The sequence below is a fragment of the Chamaea fasciata genome, unplaced genomic scaffold (genome assembly GCF_029207755.1).
Source record: "Chamaea fasciata isolate MVZ Bird 193981 ecotype frontalis unplaced genomic scaffold, bChaFas1.0.hap1 SCAF_2, whole genome shotgun sequence".
Lineage (NCBI taxonomy): Eukaryota > Metazoa > Chordata > Aves > Passeriformes > Sylviidae > Chamaea > Chamaea fasciata.
The window spans coordinates 45,941,397-45,958,967 of NW_027094087.1; the positions used below are offsets into that span (position 1 = coordinate 45,941,397).

General features: G+C 38.8%; 1 protein-coding gene across 7 annotated transcripts in view; it reads right to left on the reverse strand.

Annotated features, from left to right (window-relative positions):
* Nucleotides 1–17,571, reverse strand: part of ATP8A2 (ATPase phospholipid transporting 8A2) — a 302,792-nt gene that overhangs the window by 204,555 nt on the left and 80,666 nt on the right. For all 7 annotated transcript variants that reach the window (XM_066175899.1, XM_066175896.1, XM_066175897.1 and 4 more), the window contains one exon: nt 15,859–15,923. In XM_066175899.1, the coding sequence (XP_066031996.1) occupies nt 15,859–15,923 (65 nt within the window). The remainder of the gene's footprint in view (nt 1–15,858; nt 15,924–17,571) is intronic.

Sequence of the window (17,571 nt, forward strand, 5' to 3'; positions counted from 1 at the left end):
TTCTAACTTTAGCAAGAAGCATGTGTATCCTGAGACGACCAAGGATTTCAAATACTATAGCCACAACCCTGTTCTCTTCACACTAAGAACAGCATTAGGCTTATTACACTATTTTCATTTACTCCAGAACTGCTCTATGTAGGTGACTCTGTCTATAGCTTTCAATATATATTAGATATTTGACTACAGAACAGTTTATGGTGCACATTAAGATAGTTTATATATCATAGCACAGAAAGGGCAAAGAAGAAATGCTTGTTCTGGACAACAAAACATCTGTGTGATTAGTAAAATCAACTGTACTCCCAAGAGGAAGCAATCTGCTAGTTTTGCTAATAAGGTAGAATGATTCAGTGTCTTTATACTTTGATATTTTAGCTTTATTAAATTCATTCAACAGAACAGACTTGTTATTTCCTTCTACTTTTTCTCTTTGGAATATAATAATCCAGCTTTTCCTGGAAGCAAACAAAGCAGAAGTCCACTCTTATACAGACCTTCAGAAAGTTACATTTCTGCCAAGTAATTTCTCAGAGAAAAAAGCCCACTTCTCAACCTGATGAATAAACCTTCAGATCAAGGAGACCCCACAACCTTCTGCTTTAGATCATGAAGATCTGCGTTGCTCTAAGCTGTCAGTACACATCAATGCCCCCAAACAGCTGAGGAGAATTCAGCCAAGAAAATAACATTGGTATGTGGACATACAAGTCAGTCTGTAATTTAACCCCCACTGCTCCCAAAAAAGAGGGTATTTTCTCCTTATACGAAATCACAGGATGCTTTGGGATGGAAGGATCTTAAAGATCATCTAGTTCCAACCTCATCCCTAGACTAGGTTGCACAGAGCTCCATCCAGGCTGACTTTGAACACTTCCAGGCACAGGGTACCCACAACTTCCCTGGGCAACCTGTTTCAGTGTCTCATCACCCTCACAGTAAGGAATTTTTTCTTAACATGTAATCTAAACCTACTCACAGTTTGAACCCTTTGTCCTGTCACTGTATGTTCCTGTAGAAAGTCCCTCTCCAACTTTCTTGCGGGCTCCTCCCTTCAGGTACAGGAAGGCAATTAGGTCACCCCTAAGCCTTCAGGTAGAATGCTTTAAAGATTCAGGTCTCCGGTACAGATACTGGCTTTTTCATACATTTATACCTCTATCTGCCTATGGGGTTTTTATACACACAAAGTAAAATGTACATATATTATCACTATTATATCAACTTGGTTGATATAAATAAAATATAGCCATCCTGTCACAGTGAGATTAGGACTTTCCTGAGACAAAGAACAGCCACCAATGCAGCCAGGACTACATTAAAGGAGTTTTATCATTGCTAGCAAGTAAGGAATCCATGTTTATTAATGTATAAAAGACTGAACACTAGTCACAATAAATTGCAGGTGAGATGACAGAGCTCATCTCTCCTCCAGAAGAATGCTACACATAAGGAAGACATAATACTGAGTAGATTAATTTGTACAAAACAGGATTGCCTCAAGATGATTTTCTCATGGTGCAGCTACCTTTCCAGACATATGCATGACTAGTGTTCACTATGACAAAATTATTTCATGTTTTCCAGTCACATTACGTGTGTAGTCTGGAAAAGAGGAAGTTTTGGGTTTACCCTTTCATGTAAGGTAACATCAATCTGTTAGACATCAAAATAAAGATGGAAGGACAGAATTTTCCTCTCTAAAGACTAATAAAATTTAAATAGGGCTAGAGAAAGCTATAGCTTCAATTATTTGCAGTCTTCCACTCTTAATTTCCTCTCCAAAATCCCCCTTTAAAAAAAAAAAACAACCAACTGCTATTAGCATCTGTGCAATTAATAGTTCAGTTGAATGATAGTGTAAGTAACAGAGGCCATACCGCTGTCAGAGTTCATAGCCAAAGTTATTCCCCTACTTAAGTAAAAGGAAACTGCTTTAAGAATTAAGCCAAACAGCAAACTATGAACTCTAAGCTATTTGAGACAGTCCCACACATACAACCAGCCGACCTGTCATATTATAGTCTTCCTTTCAAGTGCTTGTGTACTATCAAATCTGTTTCTCCAAGAGAAGCCGAGAAAGCTCCAGTGCCAGTGATTAGGACAAGCAAGATCTGTAATAAAACTGACTTTTAAGAAGCAGATTGGTTTTAACCCAAGTTGTTTGCCTAAAGCCCTGGTTTTGATTTAGAAACAATACACGCATTGAGCAGAAATATGAGAGAACTAGCAGTTCCTGAAATACCCTTTGAGATTTTACTTCTACCCTGACAGCATGACAAGTATCAGAAGTTACTCACACTCCTTGGAGTATGTATTTTTCCCTTTTACTCAGAGCTGACTACACAATAAAACAACACACAAAGGGGTTTCCAGAAGGATCTGATACAAGCTGTACTCCCACGACCTTACCTATTCCCCAACAGCCTCTCAAAAACAGAGAACACATACATTCATTGATTGTTTCCATCCAACTGGGATCACTTTGACTACTCAAAGAGTTAGGTCAGGCTTCCTGCCCTTTGGCAGCTGCTCAATGGTAGGCAGGGTGCAGCAGTCTATCCTGGACACTTCATTCCTGGCCTTGGACCCATCTATGCCCTCTCAGGACTCTACTGAAAGCAGAGCCTAGCAAGCACACAGCAAGGCAGCATTCTCCTGCTTGGGTGAGCCCCTTTGGCAAACAACTGGAAAGAGGCATTCAAGCCTGACCATGCTTCTGTTTAAGCCAAAACAGCATCTAAAATGCCCCACAAGGGCAGATGAAGGAAATGGAACACACTGAACAAGGGAAACACTACAGGTGCCCTGAAGGACAATGGCATGGACACTACCACACCTGGGAAATTCAGACCATCAGAGAAAGAAGCAGAGATTGAAAAGCTGGAACAGCAAGGATATAGGGAAACTGGATTTTCCCTCATGTCCCAAAGCTAAAAGTAAGAGCTCCATACCTCTGCATACAAGCAGAGGACAGTAGCAGGAGAAAAAGTGCTAACCTTAGACCACAGTTTTTTAAACCCATAAATTACAGTGCTAAAATATAGGCACATATCAGGGAAGGGGAGAAACACTATTGGGTTACACAAGCAAGATGGTAGGAAACATTCCTGCTAGATCACAGAGATCTTTACTATCTGAACAGTTCTAGATCTGCAGGATCAAATAACTCTCATTTAAGAACTGAAGGAAAGGAACAGGAGGGCTATCCAAAACACAAGCACTGGCACCACACATAAATTATGAAAACTAAAGAATTTAGTGCTATAATATCAGAACACCAGAAATCCAGATACCTTATCTATTTGTTCAGCTGATTCAAGACCAATAACAGAACTATCTACAAAGCATCAGATCATGAAATGAGAAGAGCATGACAAAACTATTCAAATGGCTTTAAGAATGCCAGCCTGTTGAATCTACTTACTAGTTTTGCTCAAGTAAGATTTGTCATGATGTAAACTCCTCTGTAGCACTTTGACTACAAAATCAGTACTTCACAACAATAACATGAGGAAAACACCTCAAGGTTGTCCAGCTTTAACACTTTGGTCAAAGAAAGTCTGAAGATTAGATTTTCTAGCAGAACTCTACCAAGATCAATTCACGCTCAATGCTACTTACCTTCAAAGCACCAAAAGAAATGCAATCCTTCTGTCTTGCAATTTGAGCACAGCAGGTAACAGTGACAAAAAGACAAAAAATTGCTGTCCAGAGAGCTTGTGAAAACCCCATCCCCAGACACGTTCAATAAAGGCCAGGTTGGATGGGGCCCTCAGACACCTGATCTAGAGAATGGAATGCCTGCCCATGGCAGAAGGGGTTGAAACTAGATCTTTCAGGTCCCTTCCAATTCACATCATTCTACAGTTATATGAAAAATAAAAAGGTCTGAAAAAGCAAATATAAACAAGCTTTCCTTGAGCAACTGATTTTAATTTAACTGGCAGCAGATTTGTGAGCAATGACAAACTAGATACGGCACAGATACAAATGCCCCCTCCTGCCCTCCGTTTCACCCTTGAAATGGGCCACAGGGCAGGCAGCTCCTCCAACCCATCCTTCACCACATGGCACATGAAAAGTCAGTAGCAGGATACAGCCTCCCCTCACCTCCTTAAGTCTCTGGAGAAGTGGGGCCTGGGTCTATAGACCAGCTCCCCACAGGCAATCCAGAAGCCACCACACAATTGTCACTTTTTCTACTTAATTTTACTTCAGTTCTAAAGTCAAATTAATTTTTGTGCCTATCTTATAAAAAAGGTTTGCTCCTACACCACAGCTTCAACTACTCAGAAGAGACTAGGTCCAGTGATAAAACAAAATGGCTGGAGGCCCCTAAAGATCCTGAAGCCTATCTAGAGGGTTTTAAAAACATAAATATTACACAATAACATGAAAACATGATAACAGTACATGGCATCAAGATATTTCTAAACATCAGCCAGTAGCCTGAGATTATTTTATGTTACTTGTCTCCCTTAGATAACATTACTTGCTCAGCACAGGCTATGCATCACCTTAGAAAAGAGTGATGTGCATGAACAAGCACACATCTCCTGACAGCAGCTTGAGAGAGGCACTGCCTGGTCATGGTCTGGCCTTGCATCACCCTTAGGTAGTGGTGGAAAAGGAAACAAGCAGGAACAAGGGCAACTTTGCCACTGGCCTCCTTGAAGATCAAAAGAAGCAAAAGCCTCCACTCAGCTGTTCCCTAGTCATTTTCTTAGCTAAGATTATTGGGGGGGAAAAAAAAAGTCTTGAGCATTTCAAGCACTTCCAAGTTGCACAGGAACAGAAAAATGGACTTTGCTAAACACAGTCCTGTTTAATAATACGTGAGGTGACATTAAAAGGCTATTGGCCCTTGCCATCAATCACATCACATGTTCAGACAGTTTCTTCACCAGCCATAGTTCAGCCAGAACTGAAATTCCAGACAGACTGCAAATCCAAAAAATTACATGTGTTCAGTTGACAATTTTTTGTCTTCATGCGTTCAAAGCTACACAGGAGACAACAATCCCAGGCCATGTGTTTGAGAGGAATGGAGGCGAGATGCATTTGTTAGGTTCAGTGACTTAACAGCTGCATCCAAGAACCATTCTGCAACCATTCAGTCTGATGCCAGACACCAAGGATAGCTTTCAAATAACTTCATATAACTGTTTTCATAATTCTGACATTCCAATATTGTATACGATCTATGGGATAGTTCCCAAACAAATAATTACTCGTTGAAGCAATATTAATATTATATAATCTCAAGATCATGTAACACCTGGTTTCAGCAATTTAATACTTTAGATATAAAACAAAATCCATAAAAGCCTTCTCCCAACCAAGTGAACAAATGCTTAACTTGGGGAAACAAGTTCTAACAAGAATCAAAAACACAAAAAATAAGCCGTTTTTCAGACTGCATGCAAGACCCCTGAAACTGAGAAATGCTGAGCCCCATTTACCCTAGCCTCTCAAGTATCCAGAGATTGTATTCCTCCCAAAGCTTATTCCATTAGCTGACAGGATGATCATGTTCACCTATTAAAAAAATTCTATGCAAATGCACTATTTCAAAAGACTTAGAGCTCCAATGCCATTGCAGAGAAACACACGGTTAAGGCAAAAATATTCACAACTCCCAGACCAAAATACTCATTCTTACATCACACAGGCTGCCTTTCTGACTTTGTGAATTGAAATACCATATGGGAAATAGCAATTTAGCCACAATGACTTTGGACGTTGAAATCAGTTAGGGCAGAACACCATCTTTTGGAAGACACTTGCAGAGCTGAACAAAGGGTATACCTTCAAATAATATGTAGCAGTAATTATCCTGGGCTTGGCCAGTGGTCTTCTTTGCTACAAACACATCTGTACTTGCTGCTTCGAGCTTCCTTCAGGCCCTAGTTAACCTTTGCTCATAAAGCATGACATGTTCCAAAAATGCTTAATGGAAAAGAATATTGTACCCAGTCAACTGCACATGTGAACCCAAACTCAAGATTACTGAAACTGCATTACAAGGGAGCAGACATGGTCTTAAAACCACACTGGCCATTTTTACAGCAGACTGTATTCAATGTCTTTTTAAAATAATTAAAAAACCCACCCCAACAAACTACCAACCAAAAAAAAAAAAAACACTACAAAACCCCACACCAAACATTTTTCTTCCGATTTTACTCCATGTTATTTAGTCTGTTTAGTTCTTAAAATATGCAATTTTCTGTATTTCATATTAACACCAGGTTTCTGTTGAGCACAGATATATAACAAGCTTTCCTACATTTACAAAAAAAAAAAAAAAAGAAAAAGAAAAAAGAAAAAAAATAAAAACTATGACAGCAATAATGACAGTGTGCAAATTAATAGTTCAAACCCAAGTAAGAAACCAGGCAATTTAGCACAGGCTTCTGTGATGAAAACTAGAGGCACTCCAGAACTTTATGTTCACCGATTTAGACAATGCACAGCAGCTAGGTCAGTGGACAGGCAAGGTAACTAATTCCAAGTGCAGAGATGAAGGCAGTCTAAGTAGGAGTGTTTTGTCTCTTACAAAATTAAAAGATGTGCTAGATGCACGCTTGGTCCTACATGACTACCATTGTTTTGAATAATATGTAGCTGGAAAATTTCCTCTAGGTGACCACCACAAGAAGTTACATTGAAGATCTGTGCTCATGGGAGGTAACTCTACTATACTCCTGTACAACATCTGCAGGAACAACTTTTTATTGCCTTCAGCACAGCACCTTACCTCACAGTATATTGACTAATAGCAATGATTCCTTCTTGGCAAACATATTTTCTAACACCTTCTACCAGAATTATCTCTCTAATTTGCAGATTTCCTTACTGAAGGTCCATGTAGCTCCTGGATGCTGGACAAGCATGAATCAAATGAACTGTCACAAGATCTACTTCATTTGTAATCTCAAGTAGCTAAATAATTTCCATTTCTTAAGAAGCTTCAGGTACTTCCCTAATACAAAAAAATCCCAGCCAACTAACTAAATAACCACCTTCTGTCTTCTCTGCCTCCAAAACCATCACACTGGATTCCTTCACTGTCCCTATTTGACTTCTCAAAAATACTCTGTCTACCTGCATTAAAGGTTTCAATACAGTTCCTAATATCAGGCAGCAAACCACGGAGCAAAGTGTATCTTCTTCCAGCGACTCTATACTTTGCCAGACTCCCACAAGTAACTGATTTTATCCCTTCCCCTAGTAAGAGGCTTGCTTATTCCTTGCAGACTTAAAAGCAACAAAACATTAAAATTGACATGTGTTTGTTGGCACTCGCCACTATTAGGACTGATTGCGTGGTAAAACGCATCTAGAGGCCGTAGCAGCTCATACACAGATATTGGTTTTGTTTGACTTGAAATTCTCTATATTAGGGCTGTACAACACCATTTCAGGTAAGTATCATTTACAATTCATCCCTACATTAAAACTGACAAAGTTTTAATTTGGGTGATCCTAGTCCTCACAACTTAAATATTCTATTCTCATGTACAGTTGGTGCAAATGGACATTTCCTGGACATCCACAGGTAGATCAGGAAGCAAGAATACTGCTGCTGCTGCACTGCTCGTGTCTCACTGCTTCTAGTTCTAGAAGGAACTGAAAACAAATCTTATTTTTGTGGCATTAACTGTTGTCCAGCGAAGATACTGGTATCCACTCAACTGAGAACCTGGACAAAACACTTGATTTGCTTCCATCATGACAGCTTCCTGCATTTTTATTTCCTTAAAAAGCCTCAGGCAAGCTTCTCTTTTCTAGTCAAACAAACACCAATCCCTGAAGTGAACACTAACTTTTCAAAGACCTCTTTTTCCCTGAGTTTTAAAAACATACTTAGTTTCCTATCAGTTTACCCAATACATCTGAAGTTTTTATTAAAGTTTATGTAATAAATATGATACCCAATTCAATTACTAAAAATAATTTTAGTAAGAAAACTCCACAAAATCATCAAGATTATGTTTCTTTCCTAAAATTAAACCACTACAGTAATTTCCCTAAAGATTTAGTTATACAATAGGTTTCTTTTATTAATATTTACTAAACCTATTAACTCTGTCTATTGAACTGCAGATTTTGTCTGTCAAGCCCTGGATAGAACTAGAAATCCCTTGAGAACCCCATAGTATTAAACCAACTATAGGCAGACCAATTAAGTTTTAATAACTTGAAAAGAAAGTACAAGTTTTCAAAAAGTCAGCCAGTTAAGTGGTGAACCCATCTCCCCTCTCCTTATGTTATTTACAGGTAAGTTGTGAAATATTAATTCTATAATCCAGACAAATATTACCATACCAGCCTAGATCTTACAAGGCACCTTAACCATTAATTTGCTTTATCCATCCACATTTTCCCAGAGTTCTACTAAACTCCGTATCCAAAAGCACACACTCTGCTGACCTTCCCCCCCTGCACCCTGAGGACAGTGAATTCTTGAAGCCAGACAACTTGTGTCACCATTAGCCAAGTAAATGATCCCAAGTTACACCACAGAATTTGATACCTTGTCTTTCGACAAATAGCTGTGTCTTCTTGTCTCATTGATTTCTATACTCTAGCTACAAGAAAGTGAATTAGTAAGAGACGAGCATACATAGATACCACCAAAACTCAGTATGGTGGAAGCTTCAGGAGGACACCTGAATCACTTCAGCTCTGAATAACACTCATTCCCACAGCTCTCCAAAAAAACATTATATTCTAACACCTCAGAACTGTAATTTTTAGGCCCAGTTAGAACATGGGTTATGATAATTCAGGATTTAGGAATTAGCTGAAAAGTCAAGATAACCAAATCAGTTTTGCCTTGAACACATGGAACGATTGCAAACGCTACTTAAGATGTGTAGAGGGTAAGCTAATCAATAAATATGAAAGAGCAACACCAATCCTCTGACATCACTATGCCAGTTAAACAACTACAGACAGTGAGAAAATGCACCTTAACACATTCTTTCATTAAAAAAAAGCTTACAACATTGTTACAAAGTTATATAAAAACCCTAGAGATTTCCACAAGATTCCTCTGATTGGTCCTACTCTATGCAGAAGGTTAAAAAGCAGAGGGAACACATACTTAGGTATTAAATTCATACAGCTGCAGAACTGCTTAATTCTAGTTTCTGACAGAGCAATCAACCCAGAGAAATTCTGTGGGACATTTTCTAGCTTCAACCAGATGTAAAACATCTTTTTTTCCCTTAATTCCCCTGTGAAGGAAATGTATTCCTTTATGTGACTGATGAGAAGGCTTGGAGCAATCAAGCTTCAGCTGGCAAGAATGATTCTCTAATTATTATGAAAAAAGGAAATAATCTTTAAAAATTGTTTAACAAAGTAGTAGTAAGTCAGTATTACGAAAACCACAAAAGTAAGACCACAGATCTCTCTGTTTTCTGAATACATGATCAAGATATACCCTGTCACCCTAAAGCAGTTAGTTCTACACTGTCTTCATTAAGTTAACACTGCAGATGAATAAATCCTACTGCTTTAGGCTGGCTCCACACCAAGAAAGAAAGACTTAAATTCTTAAAACCCCCAGACAAACTTGCCAAATCTAAAAACCCCAGACAAACAAGGAACCCCTCCAATGAAAGCAAAAGATCAGATATGAAAGCATCTTGAAAAAAAAAGGACTATTAAGTTCTTGCCCTTCAATACAAAAGACAAATCTGAATTCTTTCTACAGATGTGCAGTATTAGCCACGTCAGTCAAGAGGATTAGTATCCATAACTCATCTATACATCAGACACCAGCTTCATCTTTTTCCCCTAAAAATGCACCATCATGCTTTAATATTCGAAAAAACTATTTCACGGGTAGCACCTCATTTTAAAAATCCATGTAACACTTGATTACGCATCCTTATGTTTCCATGGTCTCTTGTGCTTAACAGAAATAAGTACATCAGTATGCTACAGAGAATCCCATCTTCAAAGCCAACAGATACTTCCCCCACCATCCAGCTGAAGCCATGCTTCTATTGTTACCCACACAACAGAAAACAGATCTGGATAATACTCTGTGATCACCTACTGGTATAAGCCTTCACATGTGTGAAGACCATTAGTAATTTTGAGAGAAATAATGTTTGTTTCCAGTCATTTTCCTCTAACATATGAGAACTCTTTCAAACGAGACAGCAAATTTTAGGTGGAATTCAGGGAACACACTCTTCCTTTCTATTTTTAAGTAATATCATCTATTCTGTCCTATAGCATGGACAAGGCATCAGCCCACATCTGCTAAATACCAGTTGCCTAAAATTGGCTCTTGTCAGAAAAGACCACTATTACAACCTAAAACATGAAAGGAAAAGTAACTTTGAAAACAGTGTGTTTGGGTTTTTTAAGAGCATTCCCCAGCCTTAGCACCCCTACAGTTTCCACTTATAGAAGGAAGAGTTACTTAGTAACTTTCTCTTAGCACTCCTAAGGGTCCTTGCATTCCTTCAGGTCCAAGTACCCCCACTTCATCCAAACCAACTAGCACTGTGCCAGAAAACACTAACAGAAAAACAGAGCCACAGATAAGGGAGAACAGCCACTAATGAATTCTGAAAAGTGAAAAGCAGGATGAAACAAAAATACCAGACCAACTCATTCACCACTCACAGCTCAAACCCATTAGTATTACTTCCTGAAAAAGTAGTAATCTAATACTTAAGTTACACAGTCATGTGTGTACTTAAACCTACAGGTCTAGGTAACACCTATATTCTTTCATTTATAATTCTACACAGTACACTCAAATCAAAGCAGCTTTTCACATGAAGAGCTGTATATTTTCCACATCCATACAATTAACTTTCTATGCAGATTAGCAAATACCTGGAGTTATGAAAGATCCTATTTGTTCCTCAAAAACAAACAAAAAAAAACCCGCTAAAGCCCTTCCACCTAACATTTTTGAAGACTTATCTGATTACTAGACTCTCTTCCTGATGTAACTACTTATTAGCTTGATGTGTATTTCTAGATAAAGAAAAACAGAAATTTGAGCAATAGTAAAAGCTTTGTACAATAGAAAATGTATTCTTTCCCTATTTTTCCTAATCAGCTTCCTTTGCAAATCTCTGGTGGTAGACAGAAGACCTGATTACAATTCCAGGCTGAGTGGTAACTGGAGTAACTTTGCTAGCCACAAGGCACTAGAGAACTGTTGCAGATACCCCTCTTAAGGAGAGCTGATCCTTGGCTCAAACTGAGCTTGCTCACACTGACCAGTTTTCCAAAATATTAACCTTGTCTGAATGCATGTGGGCAGACAACAGCAGGTAGGTAAAAGCCCCAGCCTCCTCTCCAGTGCAGCGCAAGAGATGTAACCTTCAAAGCACCTACGTGGCATTAGCACCACCAGGCTTATTCTTGTCTTCCCAGCAGTACCTGCAAACCTTATTATCTTTTAGTACAGCTGAAGCACACACAATACCAATGCTTTGGAGCATTTGACGTTTCAGGTAACTTCTGTTTTAGTCTGAAAAGCTGACAATACCTTTAGGCCCATTCTTTGGGAGTAATCAGCATGACATCATGTAAAGGCACAGACATCCCTTCTTCTGCAAGAGAATCAGGATCCCAAAAGCAACGCCTTCAAAGTTTCTCAGAGCTTCATAGGCATTGTCTCTTGTAATTGTGCTTGAGAGTTTGAAACATAGATTCACATAAAAAACTCACACGCTGCATATGTTGAAGAAATTCTGTACGTGTTTCTTTGTAAGCCATAATGCAAATCTTACTGAGAAGTCTAGTACAGAGGACACTACTGGAACCATACTCTTTACTCAAAGACAAATGTGCTGATAAACAATTTATATTTAATGGCCTTCTGCTCATGTTCCTCCTTACAAAGTCTGAGTTCTCAGTGGTTATTAGAAAAAGTTTTAGACAATAACCCAACAAAACCATATGCTATTTCTAGCATATGACTAAGTCCAATTACCAGGTCAGAGCATTACTTCTTAAGAGATCCATGATTCCCAGATAATATCAGATCTACAGAAGTATCACTATTTAAATACAATGAATAATGATGCCTGTCAAAGATCTCCTTAAGTTTTTAACTCTTAAGAAGTGTGGGAAGGAAATGTGCCAATTAAGAATGAAGATCATTAAAGTCATTGGATAAATCTAATATTCTCAAGGTTAATAGATCTTCCTTATAGAACCTTCACAGTAGTGCTACCCCACAGAATAGCTAAAATAAACTAACAAAATAACCAATTTTTCCAGGTCCTCAGCCTTCACCGCTGGTATATATAACATAAATATACATAAAGCTTCCCTGCAGATACTAAGACTATTTGGGAAGTCTAGACACTGATTATGGATGACAAGTTACACTGTGAAACTATGACTGTTTTTTAAGAATACTACAAAATACCACGGTGGCCCAAACAGGTACATCCCCAACAGTGAAGCATGCAAAAAGGTATACCTGAACAAGTGGAAAAGCAAGGAAGGCCAGCTTCTGCTTACACTTGTAGTCATATCTTATCAAGAGACACCAGCACTGAGGGCTCTTACACCGGAGAATCAGTCCTTACACAGACTCCATTTGCTGTTACTCACACATCTGTCAGTACATCTGTGACTATAACCCAGGAATGTCACTCCTGTCATGTGAGTGCTGCAGACCACACTTCCAGTGTAGCTCCTTTTACATCAACAGGATTACTTTACAGCAAAATACTACCGACAGCTTCAGAACTGGGTCACTCCAATGTTGTCCTTCCACTACTATTAAATACAATCCCATGTGATAAGCAATTGATACAGTTCCCAGCTCTTCTTTCTACAGGATTTATGGGGAAGGACACAAACAACATTCCTTGGCTGTTATATCGCCTCTCTCATTAGAAGTTTTCCAGCCAGAGGCTCTCTGGTCATTCAATTTCCCTTCTTCAGGTACCTTTCTCACTGCTCCCACAACTCAAGATTCTACAAGATGCCAATGAAAGAAATTTTTCCAGGTTAAGAGCTGCACAATAAGACTTTATGGTGCTTCAATTTAATTAAACAGAAACTGAGTCCAAGAATTACACTTAAAAGTAAATCTCATGCTCAAAATATTCTCATTTCAAAAAGCTTTATTAGGAAAAAAAAACAAGTGAGGATATGTATGCATGTGGTAAAGTCTATAAGGGATAGACATTGCAGATTATTATGCTAAGTTTCGAGAATTCAGCTGAATCAAGCTAGGGATTAGCCTTTTCTATTCCCAGAAGTCCCCTGAAGAGAACAGAAATTATTGATTTTTTCCCCTGAAGTGCATGATTTAGAAAAAAAATTATCTTTCAAAACCAAGCAAAGACAGTTGTTCGATCACATCTCACCTGCTGCTGCATGCCAAGGAACAGAAGTGGGAGGGAAAAGTCACACAGGGACTGCTCAAAGGGGGAAGTGTATCAATATTTAAAAGCTCTAAGCTCAACTTGGATCTTGTAAAAACTCATTTTTAGTATTAATAGATTTCAAAGGTGGAATATATTAAATATAATGCTACAGAATTTCAGTGTGAGAACCTTTGACTTTAGGCTCAGTTGAACAGAAGTCAAAATTTCTTTTAGAGGTGCAACACAAAATTATTACTATGGAGATCACATACTGAAAAATTGGCAATAAGTACTTAAAGGCACCTTAGAATAAAAGAACTAGAGGCAATTATTAACAAAACATAAGTTTTATATTCAAACTTACATAAAATCCAATTCTACATTAAAAATGGCAATAAGAGTACTTTGGAGAAAAGCCATAGACTTACTTTAGAAGGAAAGCAGGCATAATAAAAGGCATTTTTGATGCACCAGTTCAGAAGCTCCACTAGTTTGCACCCATGTTTTCAAAAAATATAGGTTATCCAAGTTAAAGTATCAGGCACCTTCAATAATCATGATGTATCATATAATAACATTTTCTTCCCTTAAAAGGCCAACAACTATATATATATATTAATAATGGGTTTCTTTTCTCATCTGACATGCCATGATTCCTCATTTCCTTTTTTTTTTTTCTCATAGAATTATAGAAAAGTTAGAGTTGAAATGGATCTTGAAAATAGTCTACCTTCAACCCCCCTGCCATGGGCAGGGACAGCTTCCACTTGACCAGGTTGCTCAAAGCCCCATCCAGCCTAGTCTTGAACACCTCCAGGAATAAGGAGTCCACTATTTCCCTGGTCAACTTGTTCCAGTGTCTCACCACCCTCACAGTAAAGAAATCCTTCCTAACATCTAATCTAAACCTGTCCTCTTTCACCTTAAGGCCATTCCCCCTTGTCCCATCACTACATGCCCTTGTAAAGAGTCCCTCTCCAGCTCCCTTGTAGGTCTCCTTCGGATACTGCAAGGTGCTATAAGGTCTCTCTAAATCCTCTTCTCCAGGCTGAACAGCCCCAAATCTCTCAATGTGTCTTCTTAGCAGAGGTGCTTCAGACCTCTGGTCAACTTAGTGGTCCTCCTCTAGACTAGTTCAAAGAGGTCCACCTTTTTTTTGTGTTGGGAGTGCCAGAGCCGAACACAGCACTCCAGGTCAGGTCTCACAAGCCAGAGTAGAGGGGGAGAAACATTTCCCTCAACCTGCTGGCTGATTCTTTGGATGCAGCCCAGGATGCCTTTGGCTTTCTAGGCTGTGAGTGCACATTGTTGGGTCATAGGGAGCTTTCTGTCCAAACAGCCCCAAATCTTTTCCTTCAGGGCTACTCTCAATCCCTCTCTTCCCAGCCTGTACTTGGGTTTGAGACTGCCCCAACCCAAGTTCAGCACCTTGCATTTGGCCTTGTTGAACTTCATGAAGTTTACACAGGCCCACCACCCCTCAAGCCTGTCCAGATCCCTCTGGATGTCATCCCTTCCCTCTCGTGTGCTGACTGCGCCACACAAATTGATGTCATTGGCAAACACGCTGGGGTAGTGCATGTTCTGAAAGCTTCCACTAGTTTTTATGTTTACTGACAAATTTCAAATACTGTTTACAGCTGGATTCTGTAACCAAAGTTTTCTACACACAAAGTTACTAGAATCACATGAAGGCAACTGGAAACACTTAGCCAGTGATAATTTTGCCGCGGTGGTATTTACCCTCTTCCACCCGATTTGCAGATATCCAATAACTCCTCTGGTACTCCAAGATACAGGCTTTGCATCTCCCATCCAACCAAGCTGCCAATTCTAAATGCAAATGTCAGATGCTTCCTGTTATAGGTACTTTCATCTGTCCTACAAATACCTCTAATAGAAATCAGATATTGAAGTGATATCCAATAGTGATATGGACATTGAAACACACAAAATGGAAAGATATCTCCTGGGAAGATTCATGTACAAATATACGATTTTTCTATTTCATTTTGGCACATATATGAGGAGCATGGCAACTGTTTGCAGAACATTTTTGATTTTAGGTCTCAAAAGCTACTGTACATAGACAAGCTCACAATGCAGGTGTGGTTACAGCTGTTCCATGTAATACTAAAGATAGAAAAAACCAAAAAACAAGTTTTCTTCAAACGTTACTCCTATATCTATACCTTAAAACTTAACTATATTCCTGATGGTACGCTGCAGATTTTTCCAGTTTACAGCAGAATCAAACCCATGCACCTGAGAAGTTGCTCATTCTGAGACTTCAGTTGGATTTGTACAGTTTGTGACCGAAGACCTCTGGAGTACACTTTACACAATACACCTGTGTTTTAGCATCAACTGCTTATCTTGCTACCCCTTAAAGGCGAGCAAGAGAAATACAATGTGAAAGCCTGACAACTTTCCATCTCTTTACACCTTCTGTCAAGAATTACATCAGAATTTGCTTACTTACATCTAGTGAATCTTCATTGACCAGGATGAGAGACATACTCTGTGAAATGAGTCTGCAAGAATACCCTGGAAGAGGGGAAAAAAAAAGACAATAAAACACAAGGACTTACTTTTTGGAATATTATCTAAGGTTCAAGGTCAACCTTAAGATAACCATTTATAGGTCAAATGACAATTTATTTTTTGAGCAGTTACTCCTATCAGGCAGACTTCTGGAAATGTTGGTGTATAAGGCACACTCCAACATGACAGATTTACTATAGACACTGGCTGCATTCAATCTGCCGTTTCAAATACATCACTTAAGATGTTTTAGTTAAAGAAAACACTGTTTAAACTGGATGCAGTAAATATAACCTATAGCCCTATATCAAATTTATTTTTTTTAAGTCTACATGAAGACAGGTCTGCCTTCGGCACACTAAAGGAACAGATCTGAATTCACAGTTGCATCTATTCCAGACGACTGGAAGTGCACACATGTTTTCAGTTGATGCTACTCAGTTCTCTTAGCCCACACAAAGCTTACAGGAGCATTTTTTACTCCTGAGTGTTCCGTGTAGAAGGTTCTGAACTTCATCAAAAAGTACAGATCAATGACACTCACAGAGCCCCTACCAACTCCTATAGACATGAAATAATTGGACTAGATTATTCTTAGTGTGGGACTGGGACATGAAAGAAGAGCACACAGCAGGCAGTTCTGTACATTTCCCAGGACACCAAAATTCAAAACAAAAACTCTCAAGACAGAAAAAAAATCTCTTATTTTTGTAAAAGTTTAATCATTTACAGAATAAACAGGTTAATTCTGCTCATATTAATGGTAAGAGATAAATGCAAACCTGCATCACACTGGCCCCATTACATCACCCTAAAAGCTCACGCAAATTCACTTGGGATTGGCATAGTGATATCAGCTCCATAAAATAGCAGAGAATTAATTTATTTCAAGCACACACCTTTTATTGCTCATCTAAGTTACAGGGAAAAGGAAACTCAATACAATTATTTTTTATTTCTAATTTTTTTAATAGGAATTAGTTACAGCAGTTAAAGAAATTGTTATCAAATCAAACAGGGTCTTGGGAAGTCTCTCCTTAAATGGAGACTGGAGGGTATTGCAGTATAAGAACAATGTCCCAGTGAAGAACCACTGCAAGGCTGACAGATTCAAAAGCTGAATACCACAGTCACTGTAAAAAGATGAAGTGCCTCTTTCCATATCTTACAACAGCAAGAGAACAACTGAGGCATGAAATCATCTGTGGGATTCTTGGTTCCTTAGAAAGGCTATACTGGGTCATCAATTGCAATGCAAATCATTTCCTCAGGCTACAGAGTTCTTATAATTGGGCTAGTTTTGTAGATATAATCCAGGGTTAACATGTCTGCATGCGTGACTTCTGTCAAGAAAGTAAATCCCTCATCTTCCTTTGTGGAAGACATGCTTGTATCATAGCCAGGCACGCTCAGGCAGCAGGTTTGATTACCTGCAAAAGTTCAGTTTCTCCTCCATTTTCACAGCTGTGTGGACTATGAATATCAAGTGCAACTTTGCAAATACATGTTAACGAGCCTAGGTTTCATTTCTGCTTCAGAGAACAATACAGAATGACACTGAACCCACACCTGTTGGGAAAAGGATGAAATATGTTCTAATGACGTGCAGCCTTCAACATGAAAGCTTTGCAGACAGACTGATTCTGCCTGT